The sequence below is a fragment of the Labeo rohita genome, chromosome 24, assembly GCF_022985175.1.
Source record: "Labeo rohita strain BAU-BD-2019 chromosome 24, IGBB_LRoh.1.0, whole genome shotgun sequence".
NCBI classification, from domain to species: domain Eukaryota; kingdom Metazoa; phylum Chordata; class Actinopteri; order Cypriniformes; family Cyprinidae; genus Labeo; species Labeo rohita.
Window position 1 is genome coordinate 28843664 of NC_066892.1, and position 18001 is coordinate 28861664.

General features: G+C 33.5%; 1 protein-coding gene across 4 annotated transcripts in view; it reads right to left on the reverse strand.

The window, feature by feature from the left end:
- The window catches only part of LOC127155691 (piezo-type mechanosensitive ion channel component 2), a 154343-nt gene that overhangs the window by 78583 nt on the left and 57759 nt on the right, over positions 1 to 18001 (reverse strand). For all 4 annotated transcript variants that reach the window (XM_051098089.1, XM_051098088.1, XM_051098087.1 and 1 more), the window contains exon 4: positions 11477 to 11519. In XM_051098089.1, the coding sequence (XP_050954046.1) occupies positions 11477 to 11519 (43 nt within the window). The remainder of the gene's footprint in view (positions 1 to 11476; positions 11520 to 18001) is intronic.

Genomic DNA, 18001 nt, shown 5'->3' on the forward strand with positions numbered 1-18001 from the left:
GCAAAGAAGCCTTTAGAAAACAAACCCAACCCGCCTGCCAGAGCACAACATCTTTCTGATTCATTAGATATGGCGAATGGCGTGCACAAATATTGCCATAAAATTAAACTGCAGTAAGACATGGATTTCAAAGGACAGGGCTGTAAACGTCAAGAAACAAAACTCTTTTGTTCACTGGATTATGAAAAAATTAAACTGCGTCATTATCCAGAACATTTTTTGTAAGCTTTGACAGTGCCGAGGCAAATTCTGAGAAAAAAAAGACAAGATGGACAAGACAAAATGCCTTTGTAAATAATCAATGCATAAGTAATTCCAGTGAAGCAAAACTTAATGCGACAGTATTCAATTACAGAATTCTGGGATTTCAGAGTTGTTGCTGTGGTTTGGAGAGCGAGATATTTTTGTGTTTCAGCACAACAGTGACCCTTTGAAGAAAGCGAAGTCCTTAAATGTTTTACTGAGTCTGGTGAAGAACTTCACTCTACTGCAAAAAGCCCAGACCTTAACCCCAAATAAACACTTTTGGGGTGAACTGCAACGCTTAACACATCTTAAGTAAATTTAAATCAATCAAAACATATTTGTGACCTTGGACCACAAAATTAGTCATAAGGGTCAATTTTTTGAAATTCAGACTTACACATCATCTGCAAACCGAATAATAGTCTTTCCATTGATGTATGGTTTGTTCCGATAGGACAATATTTGACTGAGAAACAACTATCTGAAAATCTGGAATCTGAGGGTGCCAAAAATCTAAATATTGAGAAAATCTCCTTTAAAGTTGTCCAAATGAAGTTCTTAGCAATGCACATTACTAAACAAAAATTAAGTTTTGATATATTTACAGTAGAAAATTTACAAAATATCTTCATGGAACATGATCTTTACTTTTTGGCATAAAAGAAAAATCAATAATTTTGACACATACAATGTATTGTTGGCTGTTGCTACAAATATATTCGTGCTACTTAAGACTGGGTTTGTGGTCCAAGGTCACATTTAAGTAGCAAAACAGTATATAATATGAAACAAAACTTTTTTTATGACTATTAAATTTCTTGAATGTGAAATATCTTGAATACCTATATTCAAAACTATTCCTGAATACCTTGAATTTATGTTTTTGTTTTGTTTTTGTTTTTTTTTAAGCATAAATCTAACTCTCTCTATATAGTGACTGTACACAATCCTGTTCAAAAGTTTGGCATCAGTAAGATTTTGATGTTTTTTAAAGAGATTTCTTATGCTCATCAAGGCTACATTTATTGATCAAAAATACAGAAAAAAAATAGAACTGTAAAAAAATATTATTGCAGTTTTTTCAAATTGAATATACTTTAAAATATAATTTATTTCTGTGATGCAAAGCTACATTTTTAATCAGCCATTACTCTAGCCTTTAGTGTCACATGATCCTTCAGATATCCTGTTGGAAAAAGTTCTGCTGCCTAATATTTTTTTTGTAAAAAGAACAGAATCTATTTAAAATACAAGTCTTTTGTAACAATATACACCGCCGTTCAAAAGTTTGGGGTTAGTAAAATTTTTTCTTTCTTTTTTGAAAGAAAATTCAAATCTTAATATTCAATATTTTATTCAGCAAGAATGTGTTAAATTGATAAAAAGTGAGAGTAAAGACTTATTATTGATTTCTATTTTGGAAAAAAAAACATTTATTCAAAATAGAAATCTTTTCTAACAATATACACAACCGTTCAAAAGTTTGGGGTCAGTACATTTTTATTGTTTCTTTTTTTTTTTTTTTTTTTTTTTAAAGACATTAATACTTTTATTCACCAAGGATGTACTAAGTTAATAATCAAAAGTTTATGAAAAGTTAATAATAAATAATTTACATTGTTATAAAATATTTATATTTTGAATAAACACTGTACTTTTTAAACTTGTTATTCATGAAAGAATCCTGAAAAAAAAAAAAAAAAAAAAAAAAAAAAAATCACAGGTTCCAAAAAATATTTGGCAGCACAACTGTTGATATTATCCAACATTGATCATTGTAATAATAAATCCGCATATTAGAATGATTTCTGAAGGATCATGTGACACTTAAGACTGGAGTAACAGCTGATAAAAATTCAGCTTTTCATCACAGGAATAAATTCTATTTTAAAGTATGTTAAAATAAAAAACATTATTTTATATTGTAAAAACATTTTGCAATATTACTGTTTTTTTTCTATATTTTTAATCAAATAAATGCAGCCTTGATGAGCATAAGAGACTTCTTTAAAGACTATTACAAGTCTTACTGACCCCAAACTTTTGAACGGTAGCGTAAGTCTTTAAAAAAATGTAAGCAGCATAACTGTTATTAGCACAACTATAATAAATCGGCATATAAGAATGATATGAGGAATTAAAGGAATAAATTATATTTTTGTGTAAAAATAATAAAACTATTGGTTTCAGTTTATATATTTTACGCAGTATTCAGCTTTTCCGCTAGTTGCCAAGATTAATCAGTAAACACCAAATTAAACACTGTATTTAACAATTAATATACTGTTTGACAACAGGTCACTGGACATCAACAGGACAGAATTTTTGTGGACGTGAGTAAAATTTATTCTTTTCTTATTTGAAAAGAAAATTGTATTGTATTTAAACTCTGGATTTTATATAGAATGTTGCCATTTTCATTCATTATTTTATACTCACTATATGCAAAGTACACACTGCAAAAACTGTAATTTAAGAAACATTTAAAGGAAGGCAATTTTAAGCATGCTGAAAAACACAGTCCACAAAATATTTGTGAGAGATTATGTTCTCTTAATGTAAAATAAGATATTTCTTAGAAATGTTAGGACAACTGTATAATTATCAACAGTGGACATGAAATGTAGACTGACCTATATAGAAACATCCTTATACATATCTGCATTTTTAACTTCATAATCTGTTTTGCAGAGACTCCATTGCCATCCTGGTGGCACTGAAAACACTGCAAAAGACAGGGATCGGAAGCATCGTGACAGGTTTTCACATTGAAGGATCTTTAGCATTGTGCTGAATTAACTCAACTAAACGCATTTCAAAGGTCCAGCAGGCCATCTGCTTGTTAAGTAATCCAATCTCATCTCTCAGTAAGATCCGTAATGGGAAACGTCTGTCATCAGACTTACAAAAGCTTTTCAGCAGTGTAGGACAGCTATGTGCAGCAACAAGGCCTTGTGTGATGCATGATGGAAGACAAAACAGTTACAGTATTTGCTGCAGTAGCACTGAGGCTGTTGTGTAACACTTCAGACCATCAAAAAAGTCCATGCACACAAGATTTAGATGTCAGCATGTCAGTACAGTAGTTTGTTCTTATTGATGCTTCTTGTTAAATAGAAAGAGAGAGTGTAAACAGAATTTTCTCTCACACTGGGTTTTATATATTTAGGAAACCAAAAAGAAATTTTGCTATTAGAAATAAAAATATAATTTGTAATGTGTCAATTTCAAAGGTTGTGATTTATCTACTTAATTTCTCCAGATCTAGACTTTAGCTGACGTGTTGTTTTCAGAGCATTTTCCAGATGCAAATTAATTGAGATTAATGATGTTTTGCATATTGAAAGAAGCAATGTAATGGTTAAAGCCTGCAGACGCTGATTTGTCTATTTTTCTAAGCAAATTACAGAACATAAACTAATGTTCATGAGTCGTTAAATTTAAGCCTAGGGTCATGGCCGTTCTTAAATGAAATTAATGCTTTTATTAAGCAGGGATTCATTAAATTGATACAAAGCGACACTAAAAGACATTTCTAATGTTACAAAAGATTTCTATTTCAAATAAATGCTGTTCTTTTGAACTTTCATTTCGTCTGTGAATTCTTAAAAATAAAATGTAGAACAGTTTCCACAAAAATATTGTGCATATTATATTTCTTAAGCAGCAAATCAGCATATTAGAATGATTTCTGAAGGATCATGTGACACTGAAGACTGGAGTAATGATGCTGAAAATTCAGCTGCACATCACAGGAATAAATTACAATTTACTATATATTCACACAGAAAATAGCTATTTTAAATTCTAATAATATTTCACAATTTTTCTGTGTTTGATCAAATAAAAGCAGCTTTGGTGAGCAGACGAGACTTGTCTTACCAACCCAAAGCCTTTAAATGGTAGTGCAACTATTTGAAAACTACTATTCAAGTAAGTAAATAAGTAATATTGAAACCAACCTTATATAGACTTCATATGTGTCAGATTGCAGCAAACTAGTCACACACAACTTCTATAAATTGTACTGCGAATTATTTTTGACCAACTTCTGATCTCTCATTTGTCAGAACACCTTTCTGAAAATTACTGCCTTGCTTAGACGGTTTTCACATGCCGTTCATCTGAATCAGGACAATAACCCACGAACAGGGTTAACAGAGCACCACCCAAACGCTGTAGTTCAGCTGAAGATGACTGTTTTGTCCCGTTTCAAACACAATGGAGGCAGTGAGGCTGAATCACTGAACCTTTCTGTTTGCCGAGCGACTCGACGAGAAGCCAAATCCGCTGTGGACAGAACGGCTTGGAAAGGACCGAAAGTGGAGTGGAAGCCATGAATCATATGTACACTTCATTCTCCACTGAGTCATGCTAGTTTGTTTCTATAAATGACTTGTTGTTGTACTCTAAAGTCAAGCGAGGTTAGTCCACAAGACAGTTAAAGCATCGCCTTCTCTGATAACCAAAACCGACTCATTCGTCTTCCTAATAGACCCCACAAACCTCACAATTACACCCTAATTATTTGTACAGAAAATAACAGCGGGCCCAAGCGTGGAGCAGTGCATGCTGGGAGGGTCGCATCCAAAGACGCTTTGGCTTTCTTCTGTCCAAGAGCAACACGTGGCACAGTGGCGCGATTCAGGCTTCGTGTGGCGACGCTCATAATGAAGCGCCTGTTTCGATCTCCCTTGTGTTTTAATGGTCGGGCTTAATCGCGGATTCAAGAAAAACACGTCTGATTTATGCCGCGCGAGTCCAATTTAAATAGAAAACACGCAAAGGATTATTTTGACACGAGCTCGCACATTTCACGGCTCGTTGGCCCCATTAGTGACAAATTACCAGAGGAAGTTATGTGGGAAGTGTGGTGAGATATGGTATATCGGTGAACGTCACATGAACAATCACCTATATTGGTAAATGATGGAAAAGATCAGACATTGAGAAATGTAAATGGTTGTTGCAACCGTAATTTGTGAGTGTTTCTTGACAGACAGTAGACTAAACACAAGCTTGTTTGGGTTGGAAAACCTGCTTGTAAACTCGTCAGTTAAAATCGAAGGAAACTGATAAAGTTTGGACAATACTGCACAGAGTTTCGCAGAAGAAATGAAATGTTGATATGATAAAGCAAACAAAGCTTGAGAGCACATGAATCTGATTAACCTGTCATGCTATTCCCGCTCCACACGACATTCCTTACGCTCCGAGCCAACATCAGCTTTTTTTACAGTAGCGTGCTCTACATACCTTTCTGTATTACATACACTTTGTTCATATTCATTACGTTCCAACATTTTATTGTACCAGACAGTATATTCTATGGGAGCCCAGTTGAAATTTTCCTTTTGAGATTCCCAGGATTTAAAAATCTGGAGCTCTGAAGACAATCTGAGTGATGCTTAACTATGCAAAACCCTGCAGTGATGATGACAGGGTGTTGTGAATGGTTGCTAAGGTGGTGCTATGTAGTTGTTAGGGTGTTGTTGTGTAGTTGATAGGGTGTTGCCTTGTACTTGTTAAAGTGTTCTAAAGTGTGAAGTGTTTTAGTCTGGTGCTATGTAGTTGTTAGGCTGTTGTTTATGGTTGCCAAGGTGTTGCTATACAGTTGGTAAGGTGTTCTGAGTATTTTAGAATGTTGTTGTTGTGTAGTTGTTAGGGTGTTGCTAGGTACTTGTTGAAGTGTTCTAAAGTGTGGAGTGTTTTACTCTGTTGCTATGTAGTTATTAGTGTGTTGTGTATGATTGTCAAGGTGTTGTTATACAGTTGGTAAGGTGCTCTGAGAGTTTTAGAGTGTTGCTATGTAGTTGTTAGGGTGTTGCTTTGTACTTGTTAAAGTGTTCTAAAGTGTGAAGTGTTTTAGTCTGGTGCTATGTAGTTGTTAGGGTGTTGTTTATGGTTGCCAAGGTGTTGCTATACAGTTGGTAAGGTGTTCTGAGTATTGTTGTGTAGTTAGTAGGGTGTTGCTATGCACTTGTTAAAGTGTTCTAAAGTGTTGAGTGTTGTAGTGTGTTTCTATTTAGTTGTTAGTGTGTTGTGGGTTGTTGCCAAGGTGTTGCTATACAGTTGCAAGTTGTTCTGAGTGTTTTAGTGTGTTGCTATGTAGTTGTTAGGGTGTTGTAGATGGTTGCCAGGGTGTTGCTAAGGTAAGGTAAGGTGTTCTGAGTATTTTAGAGTGTTGTTGTGTAGTTGTTAGGGTGTTGCTATGTACTTGTTAAAGTGTTCTAAAGTGTGGAGTGTTTTACTCTGTTGGTATTTAGTTGTTAGGGTGTTGTGTATGATTGTCAATATGTCGTTATACAGTTGGTAAGGTTCTCTGAGAGTTTTAGAGTGTCGCCATAGTTCGCCGTAGTTGTTAGGGTGTTGCACTTGTTAAAGTGTTCTAAAGTGTGGAGTGTTTTCTGTGTTGCTATGTTCTTGTTAGGGCATTGTGTATGGTTGCCAAGGTGTTGCTATACAGTTGGTAAGGTGTTCTGAGAGTTTTACAGTGTTACTGTGTAGTTGTTAGGGCATTCCAGATGGTTACCAGGCTGTTGCTATGCAGTTGTTAAAGTGTTCTAAAGTGTTGAGTGTTGTAGTGTGTTGCTATGCAGTTGTTAGGGTGTTGTAGATGGTTGCCAAGGAGTTGTTATACAGTTGGTAAGGTCTTCTGAGAGTTTGCCATGTTGCCATCTAGTTTTTAGAGTGTTGTAGATGGTTGCCTGGGTGTTGCTATGCAGTTGCTAAAGTGTTTTCAGTGCTTTAGCACGTTGCTGTGTAGTTGTTAGGGTGTTGTGGATGGTTTGCCAAGGTTGTAATGAAGTTGCTAAGGTGTTGTGGGAATTTTCATGTGTTGCTATGTAGTTCTTAGGGTTTTGTGAATGGTTGCCAAGGTGTTGTTATGCAGTTGGTGTTGTGAGTGTTTTACTGTGTTGCAATGTAGTTGTTAGGGTGTTCTGGATGTTCTGAACTGCTATGCAGTTGCTGAAATGCATTAAATTGCTGTTGAGTATTTTAGTATGTTGCTGTTCAGTTGCTAGGGTGTTGTAGATGGTTGCCAAGGTGTTGCTATACAGTTGCAAGTTGTTCTGAGTGTTTTAGTGTGTTGCTATGTAGTTGTTAGGGTGTTGTAGATGGTTGCCAGGGTGTTGCTAAGGTAAGGTAAGGTGTTCTGAGTATTTTAGAGTGTTGTTGTGTAGTTGTTAGGGTGTTGCTATGTACTTGTTAAAGTGTTCTAAAGTGTGGAGCGTTTTACTCTGTTGGTATTTAGTTGTTAGGGTGTTGTGTATGATTGTCAATATGTCGTTATACAGTTGGTAAGGTTCTCTGAGAGTTTTAGAGTGTCGCCATAGTTCGCCGTAGTTGTTAGGGTGTTGCACTTGTTAAAGTGTTCTAAAGTGTGGAGTGTTTTCTGTGTTGCTATGTTCTTGTTAGGGCATTGTGTATGGTTGCCAAGGTGTTGCTATACAGTTGGTAAGGTGTTCTGAGAGTTTTACAGTGTTACTGTGTAGTTGTTAGGGCATTCCAGATGGTTACCAGGCTGTTGCTATGCAGTTGTTAAAGTGTTCTAAAGTGTTGAGTGTTGTAGTGTGTTGCTATGCAGTTGTTAGGGTGTTGTAGATGGTTGCCAAGGAGTTGTTATACAGTTGGTAAGGTCTTCTGAGAGTTTGCCATGTTGCCATCTAGTTTTTAGAGTGTTGTAGATGGTTGCCTGGGTGTTGCTATGCAGTTGCTAAAGTGTTTTCAGTGCTTTAGCACGTTGCTGTGTAGTTGTTAGGGTGTTGTGGATGGTTTGCCAAGGTTGTAATGAAGTTGCTAAGGTGTTGTGGGAATTTTCATGTGTTGCTATGTAGTTCTTAGGGTTTTGTGAATGGTTGCCAAGGTGTTGTTATGCAGTTGGTGTTGTGAGTGTTTTACTGTGTTGCAATGTAGTTGTTAGGGTGTTCTGGATGTTCTGAACTGCTATGCAGTTGCTGAAATGCATTAAATTGCTGTTGAGTATTTTAGTATGTTGCTGTTCAGTTGCTAGGGTGTTGTAGATGGTTGCCAAGGTGTTGCTATGCAGTTGTTAAAGTGTTCTAAAGTGTTGAGTGTTTTAGTTTGTCACTTTGCAGTTGTTAGGGTCTTGTAGAGGGTTGTCAAGGTGTTGCTATGCTGTTGTTAAAGTGTTCTCACTGTTTTAGTATGTTGCTTTACAGTTGCAAGGGTGTTGTAGATGGTTACCAGGGTGTTGCTATGCAGTTGCTAAGGCATTCTGAGTGACTTTATCACGTTCTATGGGAGTGTTTGGTTAGGTTTGTTACGGTAATGCCGTACACACATTCATGCCATTGAATTGCAGTCGTCACAGCAGCTGCATAAGGCATTATTATGTAATCTGGCTCACAGCACACATGGTTTGTGCTAGACTTCCAGACACTGCTTTTCCTCTACAGTCAGGTAAATTACAGCTGTCTGTCACTAACATCACACAGATCACCACTAACATGCCTGTTTTAACCACTTCCAGCTGTTGTGAGCAGACTCAGTATTCAGATGCTCTTCTCCAAAGCATTTGTGATGATCTGGCCTCTGCCAACTGGACCAATGAAATGTAAATGCCAGCCTTAAAACTCTAAATCACTAATGCAGTAATTGTGACATGCAATGTTTGTAAATCTAAGTATTCAACAGTCAGCCAGGTTACCACACACAGCACATGCACATCAATGCATGAGTGTTTCTTCAACTATCAGCTATGCAATCACTTAATATATAAGTAACTGATAAAAATGACATGTATTTATTGGTTTGTATTTAAGCTAGTATCTTATTAAACAAAATACAATTAAATATTAGTTCTTACGTTTTGTATAGTTTGACAAAATTAGATAGATTTAAATAAATAAATAAATAAATTGTTCACTATTTGTTTACAGTATAATAGACTTTAAAATGCAATGCTTGAAATTTGACTCCACTAATATTCATTGCTTAAGACAGAACGTTTGAGTCATAAGTAAAACAATAGAATCTATAAATAACAGGATTTTGAAAAGTAGTGCAAGCAAACATCAACAGAACAGCTTTCCAAGTTTACTGTGACCTTCATATAATAAAAAGAAAAGGGAAATCTGTTCGTTTTAATAAAAATCAACCCCTGGGAAATAAAAGCGCTCCTAGCTGAAGAAACGCTCTTATGCGTGAGAGACGGTAACCAAACGCTCTTTCCTTTTGCACACTAGTTTGTTTGTAGTCCGTCGTGGTGTGGAGTGCTGCCAGAGTCTGTGCGCTCATGACGCCATATTTTTTTCTTTCTCGAGCGCAGTCGCTGCTGTCTGATTAGCATTCGACAGCGTCGCTCACCTGCTTCCCAGACGCCCACTGTTTTAACCGGAGGCGCCGCCGATACAGCCACAGGACTGCAAGGGCTAGAGCGCCTGAAACGGCCCACAGATACCGGACACTTACAAAGAAAACTAACAAATGTGATTAGACAGATGAAACAGAAAAGAGGGACTAGTACGAATGATGCCACCCACAACGTCTAATGACTGAATCAATCACACAAGCTGAATTTAATCCATTTATTTATTTATTTAACAAACCATTCTGGCTTTTAAGTTTCACTCACTAAATGTTCAAAAGTATCAAGCTGTTGAAGTTCAAAGTATCAAATATCAAAGTTACAAATCAAAGTATCAATTATATCAGTTACAAAATATCAATATCAGCAAGTGAGTGTTTATAAACCCTTGTGAAAAAGAAGTGCACTTACAGTTAATGTAATTTTAATGAAATAAGTAAACTTTGTAATATAGTCAAATGAAAATGTTTACTTTAAAGTACATTTTAAATCATTGTTTTAATCATTTTTGTTGTGCTTTAAAGAAGCACACTTATTTCGATGTGTTGACTAACACACTGAAACACATGTACATGATTATAATTTTAACTGTAACATGTTATTTGATGTTACATTTAAAGTTAATATATGTGACGATGGACCACAAACCCAGTCATAAGGGTCAATTTTTCGAAACTGAGCTTTATACATCATCTGAAAGCTGAATAAATAAGCTGTTGTTAGGATAGGACAATTTTTGGCCGAAATACAACTATTTGAATATATGGAATCTGAGGGTGCAAAAAAATCAAAATATTGAGAAAATCACCTTTAAAGTTGTCCAAATGAAGCTTTTACTAATGCACATTACTAATTAAAAATTAAGTTTTGATACATTTACAGTAGGAATTTTACAAAATATTTTCATGAAACATGATCTTTACTTAATTTTTTGGCATAAAAGAAAGATCAATAATTTTGACCCATACAATGTATTTTTGGCTATTGCTACAGATATACCCCAGCGACTTAAGACTGGTTTTGTGGTCCAGGGTCACATATTTTAAAATGTACTAAATTGCAACTTCATCATTACAAAGTGTAACTACAAATATATACATGACATACAAATTTCAAAAGAAATGGCATTAAAGCATATTTTAGTTTACTATAAATACTTATCAGTACATTGAGCAGTGTTTTAACCATATTTAAAAGACAATAGAAGTAATTCTGAAATTACATATTCAGATCCTACTTAAGTAGGTCAAAAAAGCACACCTTTTTTAATTTAATATAAATTTAAACTGTAAAACGTTTTAATTTAATTGCAAATAACATGCAATTTAGTGTCCAAAAACATTATATTCAGTGTGCACTTAAGTATATTCTTTTAAAGTGTATAATTATCATAATAGGCACTCTTTTAAAAATATGCTAAAGTACATACTTCTTTTTCTGAAAGGAAGAGTCAGCATTAAGCCATTGGACTAACCTAAACTAAACTGATATAGCAGTTTGTGTCATTTCAGCGCTCCAAACCCTCGAAGACTTATTTTGGCATTTTATTTGATAAACTGCAACATTAAAGTGCACATTTTAACAAATGCTCTTTTTATGAAAAATATGACCCAGTATCTTTCATTGTTCTGTCATGTATTAAGTGAGGAGGGACAGATGGACCGGCCCTGATCATGTTTTATCGCCTATATTGTTTTCAAATGCATTATTTTGTTATTCAATATTCAGTTTCTTGCTGCGTTCTGATGGATCATCGGTCTGACGCACGTCCAGGCCGCTCAAAGCCTCCAAAGAAAACATTACACACTTTGCAAAGCGATCGATGCGTTTGGTGCTGCCAACATTCACACAGAGGAGTCCAGATCTCTCATCTGAAGAAGAAGAAGAAAAATCTCTTACCTTTCAAAGCCCAACTGCCGTATTGATCTCTCCCACGATGAACCTGCAAAAACACAAGGAGGTGTTCAAAACAGTAATGAGATCATTCAATCTATAATCTGGCATAGTAGTTAAAGCTCAAGGCTGGTAATCAAAAGGTAGATGGTTTGAACCTTAAAAGTAGTGAACTATGAACTGTTGATTGGAAAGATGTGAAAGTCTCTAAATGGCAGGTTTACGGAAGAAAGCCCTAGTAAAAAAGTACTTGATTTAAAATGCATTTATTTTATACAAAGTATAGTTCAAGTCTATTAACATATTTACTCACCTATCGCTCAAGATATAAAAAGTATAATTTAACTAATTTGAAGTACTACTTGTGCACAATGCACATTTCTTAATATTAAGCCTAAAATATGTTTTAATGTCACTACTGATGAGGACTGTATGATCTTCAAATAATATTGATCCTTAAATGGAAAATATTTAAAGTGCACCTAAAGTATAAAGCAATAGTTCCACTTTAGCACAATCAAATATACTTCAGTACATCTTTAGTTGGACTTCAGCACTACTTCCGCACAATTAAAGTGCATTATTTACAAAATGAGTTCTTTTAATTTAGCAGACTTTAAATATACAATTACAGGGTATTTTTATTAAGTGCATAATGTGTATATGTATTTGTTGTACATTTAGCCTGAAATAAATGTATTTTAAATAAATGTTTAGTATATTTATTTTCACTAGGGAATGTTGGCTAACATCAGCCAAATAGCATTTCTGAGTCATTCATATTTTATCTTATAGGTTGATTTTGAAACATTTTTTAAGACATTTGTTTTCATTAGATTAATATGCACTTTATAATAATTTACTGTCTGTCTGGGTATTTGCTAAAACATATATGTTTTAATATATAATATTTTGGCAAAAAAGTATGCATGCACAACAGCTTTAGAAATGTAAAAAAAAAAAATGGAATAAAATATGGAAGCTTCAAATTATGTGTTAAAAATTGTTTTATATGTACATTTTCTCTATTTTTAAAGACTAAAATTTGTTTGCTTTTTTCATTAAGGATGCATTAAACTGATCAAAATACATTTATAATGAAAAATATATATATACAACTTTGATGAAAGGTTTTGATCCACTTCAAATGTTGACTACTATATAGAATTTAATTAAAAAATAAATGATTTTGAACTTTCTATTTATCTGTAAATCCTGAAAATTGAAATATTTCACATTTTCCACAAAAATATTGTGCAGCACAGCTGTTTTCAACATTGCTAATAATCATAAATGTTTGTTGAGCAGCAAATCAGCACATTAGAATGATTTCTGAAGGATCACTGAAGACTGAAGTAATGATGCTGAAAATGCAGATTTGGTCACAGAAATAAATGACAGTTTAACAGATATTCACATAGAAAACAGCTGTTTTAAATTATAATAGTATTTCACAATTTTTACTGCCTGTTTGATCTAATAAAGGCAACCTCCTTCAAAAATATATTAAACAGTTGATTTCATTTGGCTTAAACCATGTTGTAAGTATACTGTAACACACTATAAGTAGCTTTAGATAAAAGCAAATGACTTCTTATTTACAAAACACACGTGAAACAGCATTGTTTTGTGTTATTCTGTCTTTTATTCAATCCAGAGGCGCGACAAGCCGAGCTGAGCTCAGAACAGCGGTCCACGTCATCAGAATGAGGAAATGACAAATGTAGTACCTGGTGAGCATGTGTTTCAGACACCTCATTCACATCAGCGCAGAGATTCGAACCATATGGCGTGAACCACACACTGCGGGACCACAAACATCACCAGATCCTGCTCATTTCACAAGCCCTGATGCAGAACACTTACGCAAAAAAACAGTTGGCAACCTTTTATATTGTGTTCAAGCTTTTTGTCGGCAGAAAGCGTAAACAAAACATCATGTGATTCATAGTATACTGAATCTCTCCAGAGCGAGAGTTTGTACTTCAGTGAGACGTCTGTTTACAGGGACACTTCCAGGTATTCAGACAGGGGAATTCTGACTGAGTCTCTGCCAAGTGAAATACAAGCCTTGCAGTTGATCCTCCAAGACTGAAGCAATTGTCCAAGGTTTGACAAATTATTACTGATGTAATTAGGTTGCGGATTGCTTGGCAGCTCAATCACGTTGGCAAACTGGAAAATGAGCAAACCAGAAACACATCACTTGCTTACCAACGGATCCTCTGCAGTGAATGGGTGCCGTCAGAACGAGAGTCCAAACAGCTGATAAAAACATCACAATAATCCACAAGTAATCCACACCACTCCAGTCCATCAGTTCACATCTTGAGAAGACAAAAACTGAAACAAACCCATCATTAAGACATTTTTACCTAAAAAGTCCATAATCCATAATAAATAATGTTTTGGACTGTTTTGGCTTGTAAACGGTGCTTGATCTGTGCGGATTTCTCTCCTGATTCAGACCAGACCACGTTTTCACTGGACAAAGCCTTATTATGGATTATGGACTCGTATTTGAGTTAAAAACATCTTAATGATGGATTTACTTGTGGATTATTGTGATGTTTTTATCAGATGCAGAGGATCAAAGAAATTTCAGAATTGTTTTAAGATTTTTTTTTTTGTGTGTGTGTTTTAAGATGCATTAAACTGATTAAAACTGACACATAGAGACATTTAAAGTGTTTGTTTTCTAATTAAATGATTAATTCATCCATTAAAATATTAAATAAGATAAATAATAATAATAATTATTATAAAAAAGTCAAATTTTATACCAAAATGTATATTAAGATTGTAAAAAACTGAAAATTGTCTGTTTTTAATTAAATGTTCATTTCATCCAATAAAATAATAATAATAACAAATTATAAAAAAGTCAAATTTTATACTAAAATGTGTATTAAGCATGAAAAAACACAAAAAAAAAACAAAAAAAAAAAAACATTTGTTTTGTCATTAAATGACCAATTGATCCAATAATAATGATAATAAATTATAAAATAATAATAAATAAATAAGTAACATTTTATACTAAAATGTGTATTAAGCATGTAAAAAAACACAATAAAATCTTTGTTTTCTGATTAAATGATTAATTCATCCAATAAAAAATAATAATAATCATAATTATAAAAAAGTAAAAGTTTATACTAAAATGTGTATTAGGCATGTAAAAACATACAAAAAAATGCCTGTTTTCTAATTAAATTCATCCAATAAATAAATAAATAAATAAATAAATAAATAATAATAATAATAATAAAAAAAAAAATAATAATAATAATAATAAAAAAAAAAAATACAAAGAAACGTCTGTTTTCTAAATAAATGACCAATTCTTCCAATAAAAAAAAAAAAAAATAATCATAATAATTATAAAAAAAGTCAAAGGTAGTACTAAAATGCGTATTAAGCATGTAAAAAAAAAAAAAAAAAAACACAAAAAAGTCTGTTTTTTAATTAAATGACTAATTCATCCAGTAAATAATAATAATAATAATAATAATAATAATAAATTTTTAAAAAAAGTCAAATTTTATACTAAAATGTGTATTAGGAATGTAAAAAAAAAAAAAAAAAAAAAAAACACACAAAAAACAACGCCTGTTTTTTAATTAAATGACCAATTCATTCAATAAATAAATATAATAATCATAATAATTAATGTCAAATTTTATACTAAAATGTATTATTTTATTTAAATTTTTAAGGTATGAAAGCCTATTCCACCACAGAGTAAAAAGTAATTGTGAGATAAAGCTTAAAATAATATAATTTGTGTATTAAGCATGTAAAAACCACAAAAAAATGTCAATTCCAAAAGGATCATTTATATGTATAAACATTAAACTCACAATGCTGACAAAAAGACTTAGTGCTTGGAGGATTTGGGTTGACATTTCTACAGCATCGTGAGCATACACCCTTAAATCACTAAATACCTGAATCTAAATCAGTCGTATAAGAAAGCATAGACAGATAATAACAGTATTTAAGCAGGCCATCACTTTCTTTTATCTGGTGAGTATCCAAATACTTTTGTTAAGCCCAATTACTAACAGACACCAGATGTTCGGGTTTTTTCTTATAGAGACGTTCACAAATATGTCTAGAGTCTGAGATCAAAGCTCTGAAAGTTTCCTTGTTGACATGTAATGCTATATTTGGAAAAGCTCTATCGGGTCAGGCCGAGCTGCGATATCGAGAGCGATCGGAGAATGCAGATCTTGGCGTGCCGAATCATCGCGGCTCGTAAAACATTTCAGCGTTTCACATCTGAAGTCTAGCGGTGGTTCTGGTTTCTCGTGTTGTCTCAGGTGGAGATCTCAAGGCCGTCGCGATGACGCTCAGGAAACCGTTCAGGATGAGGCAGGAGGGTGGTCTCCTAAACAAAGACTGCTCGATTGAAAGTCTGATGATTTCATAATATTTCTTTGTGGGTAGACTGAAAACACATGGAGATGACGCTGAACTCCTTCAACAAACGACTCGTGTTCGCTTCTGAGCGTCGGGTCGGCGGGGAAATAAAGCGGCTTATCTTCTGTCTGGAGTCCACACATGACGAGACTCACAGCGAAGGTGTGGAGCTTCTCTGCTTACACGGATTTGGAGAGATTCGATTTAGAGGTTTTCAGATGTGGTCGGCATTTTCGTTCTCAATTGTTTTCATAATATCACCTGAGGCGAAGTCCAACTAAACACAAGCTCTCACAGAAATCCAGCCGTTTCTTATTGTTGAACCTCAGCCATCTGTGAGGTGTTTCACATAGACTTACTGGTAAAAACGGTTTGAAAACCATTATTTTATTATTTTATTTTATTTTGTATGAAAGCCTATTCCACCACAGAGTGCAAAAATAAAACCTGCTATTAAAAAAATATGAGCTGCCAATTATTTGTAATTGTTTGTGAAATTTTATAGCTACAATTTCTACTTATTTTATTTTAATTTATTTTATTAATAGCATTTGTGTAAATAAATTCACATTGTGAGATATAAAGTCACCATTATGAGAAACATTTACGCAAAAATGAAAAGTTGCCAAAGGAAATAAAATTATAATTGCCTTATTATTTAATTAGGCAGAAACAAGCTTTCATACGGAGGAATATAACACTAACTCTCAAAAAATACAAAAGTAATTTGCTGTAAAAAAAGATTTTTCAAAGGTAAAGCAAAGATTATTTGATTATGTTTTACAATAGATATTATTATTTTTTATTTATTTATTTTTTTCCCCATTCACTCATTTTAATTCAGAATGTATAAATCAATGTATGACCTCCCTATTTGTGTAATTATTTGTGAATTTTTCTAGCTAAATGTTCTACTCTTATTATTTTATTTTATTTCATTTCATTTCATGTTTTATTTTATTATTTTATGTATAAAAGCCTATTCCACCACAGGATAAAAAGTAATTGTGAGATAAAGCTTAAAATAATAACATATAACACTTACTATTTTTCAAAGTTAAAGCAAAGATTATTTGGTTATATATATATATTTATATTATTTTATTTTATTTTATTTTATTCAAAAGTTAATGTTTAATTCAATGTACAGACAAATCTTTGTAATTATCCTTTAAAAAAAATAATAATAATAATCAAAATATATATATATATATAAATCTGAATATATACACTACTGTTCAAAAGTTTTTAAAATGTTTTTGAAAGATGTCTTTTCAGAATTTATTTGATCAAAAATACAGTAAAATGTGAAATATTATTACAATTTAAAATAGCTGTTTTCTATGTGAATATCTGTTAAAGTGTAATTTATTTCTGTGATGCGCAGCTGAATTTTCAGCATCATTACTCCAGTCTTCAGTGTCACATGATCCTTCAGAAATCATTCTGATATGCTGATTTGCTGCTCAACAAACATTTATGATTATTAGCAATGTTGAAAACAGCTGTGCTGCACAATATTTTAGTGGAAACTGTCATATATTTTATTTTTCAGGATTCACAAGTTCAAAAGAACAGCATTTATTTGAAACATAATTTTTTTTGTAGCATTATAAATGCATTTACTGTCACTTTTGATCAATTTACTGTGTCCTTGATGAACTTTGAAGTGTTTTCTTGAGGTGAGAGCACAAACTGAAGCGGTCGTCAGTGTCAGTGACCTCGAGGAAACGGAGGGTCACATCTAGCCTTTGTTAGAAGTTACGCATAAAAACATGTAGGACAAAGTGGAGTATTTTTAGAGAGCAGCGCGATACGCGTCCTGAGGAAGCCGATCTTTATCTGCAACAAAAATATTAAGACAAACAGAGCGGAGCGCGCTCGAGCGTTCATTCTCATTGCTGGCAGCCGTACGCTACGACGACAGATGAACGCGGCCGGCGGAGCTGGAGCTCATAGAAACGGGAACAATGCCTTATTAATTCACTCAGCAGGAGGTGGAAATAAAGCGATGCGTAATCGCTGCGATTGTGTAACTGCATTCATGTCAATAATCAACAATAGACGAGCGTTTGATTGGAGGCCTAAGCGTCAGATAACCGATCA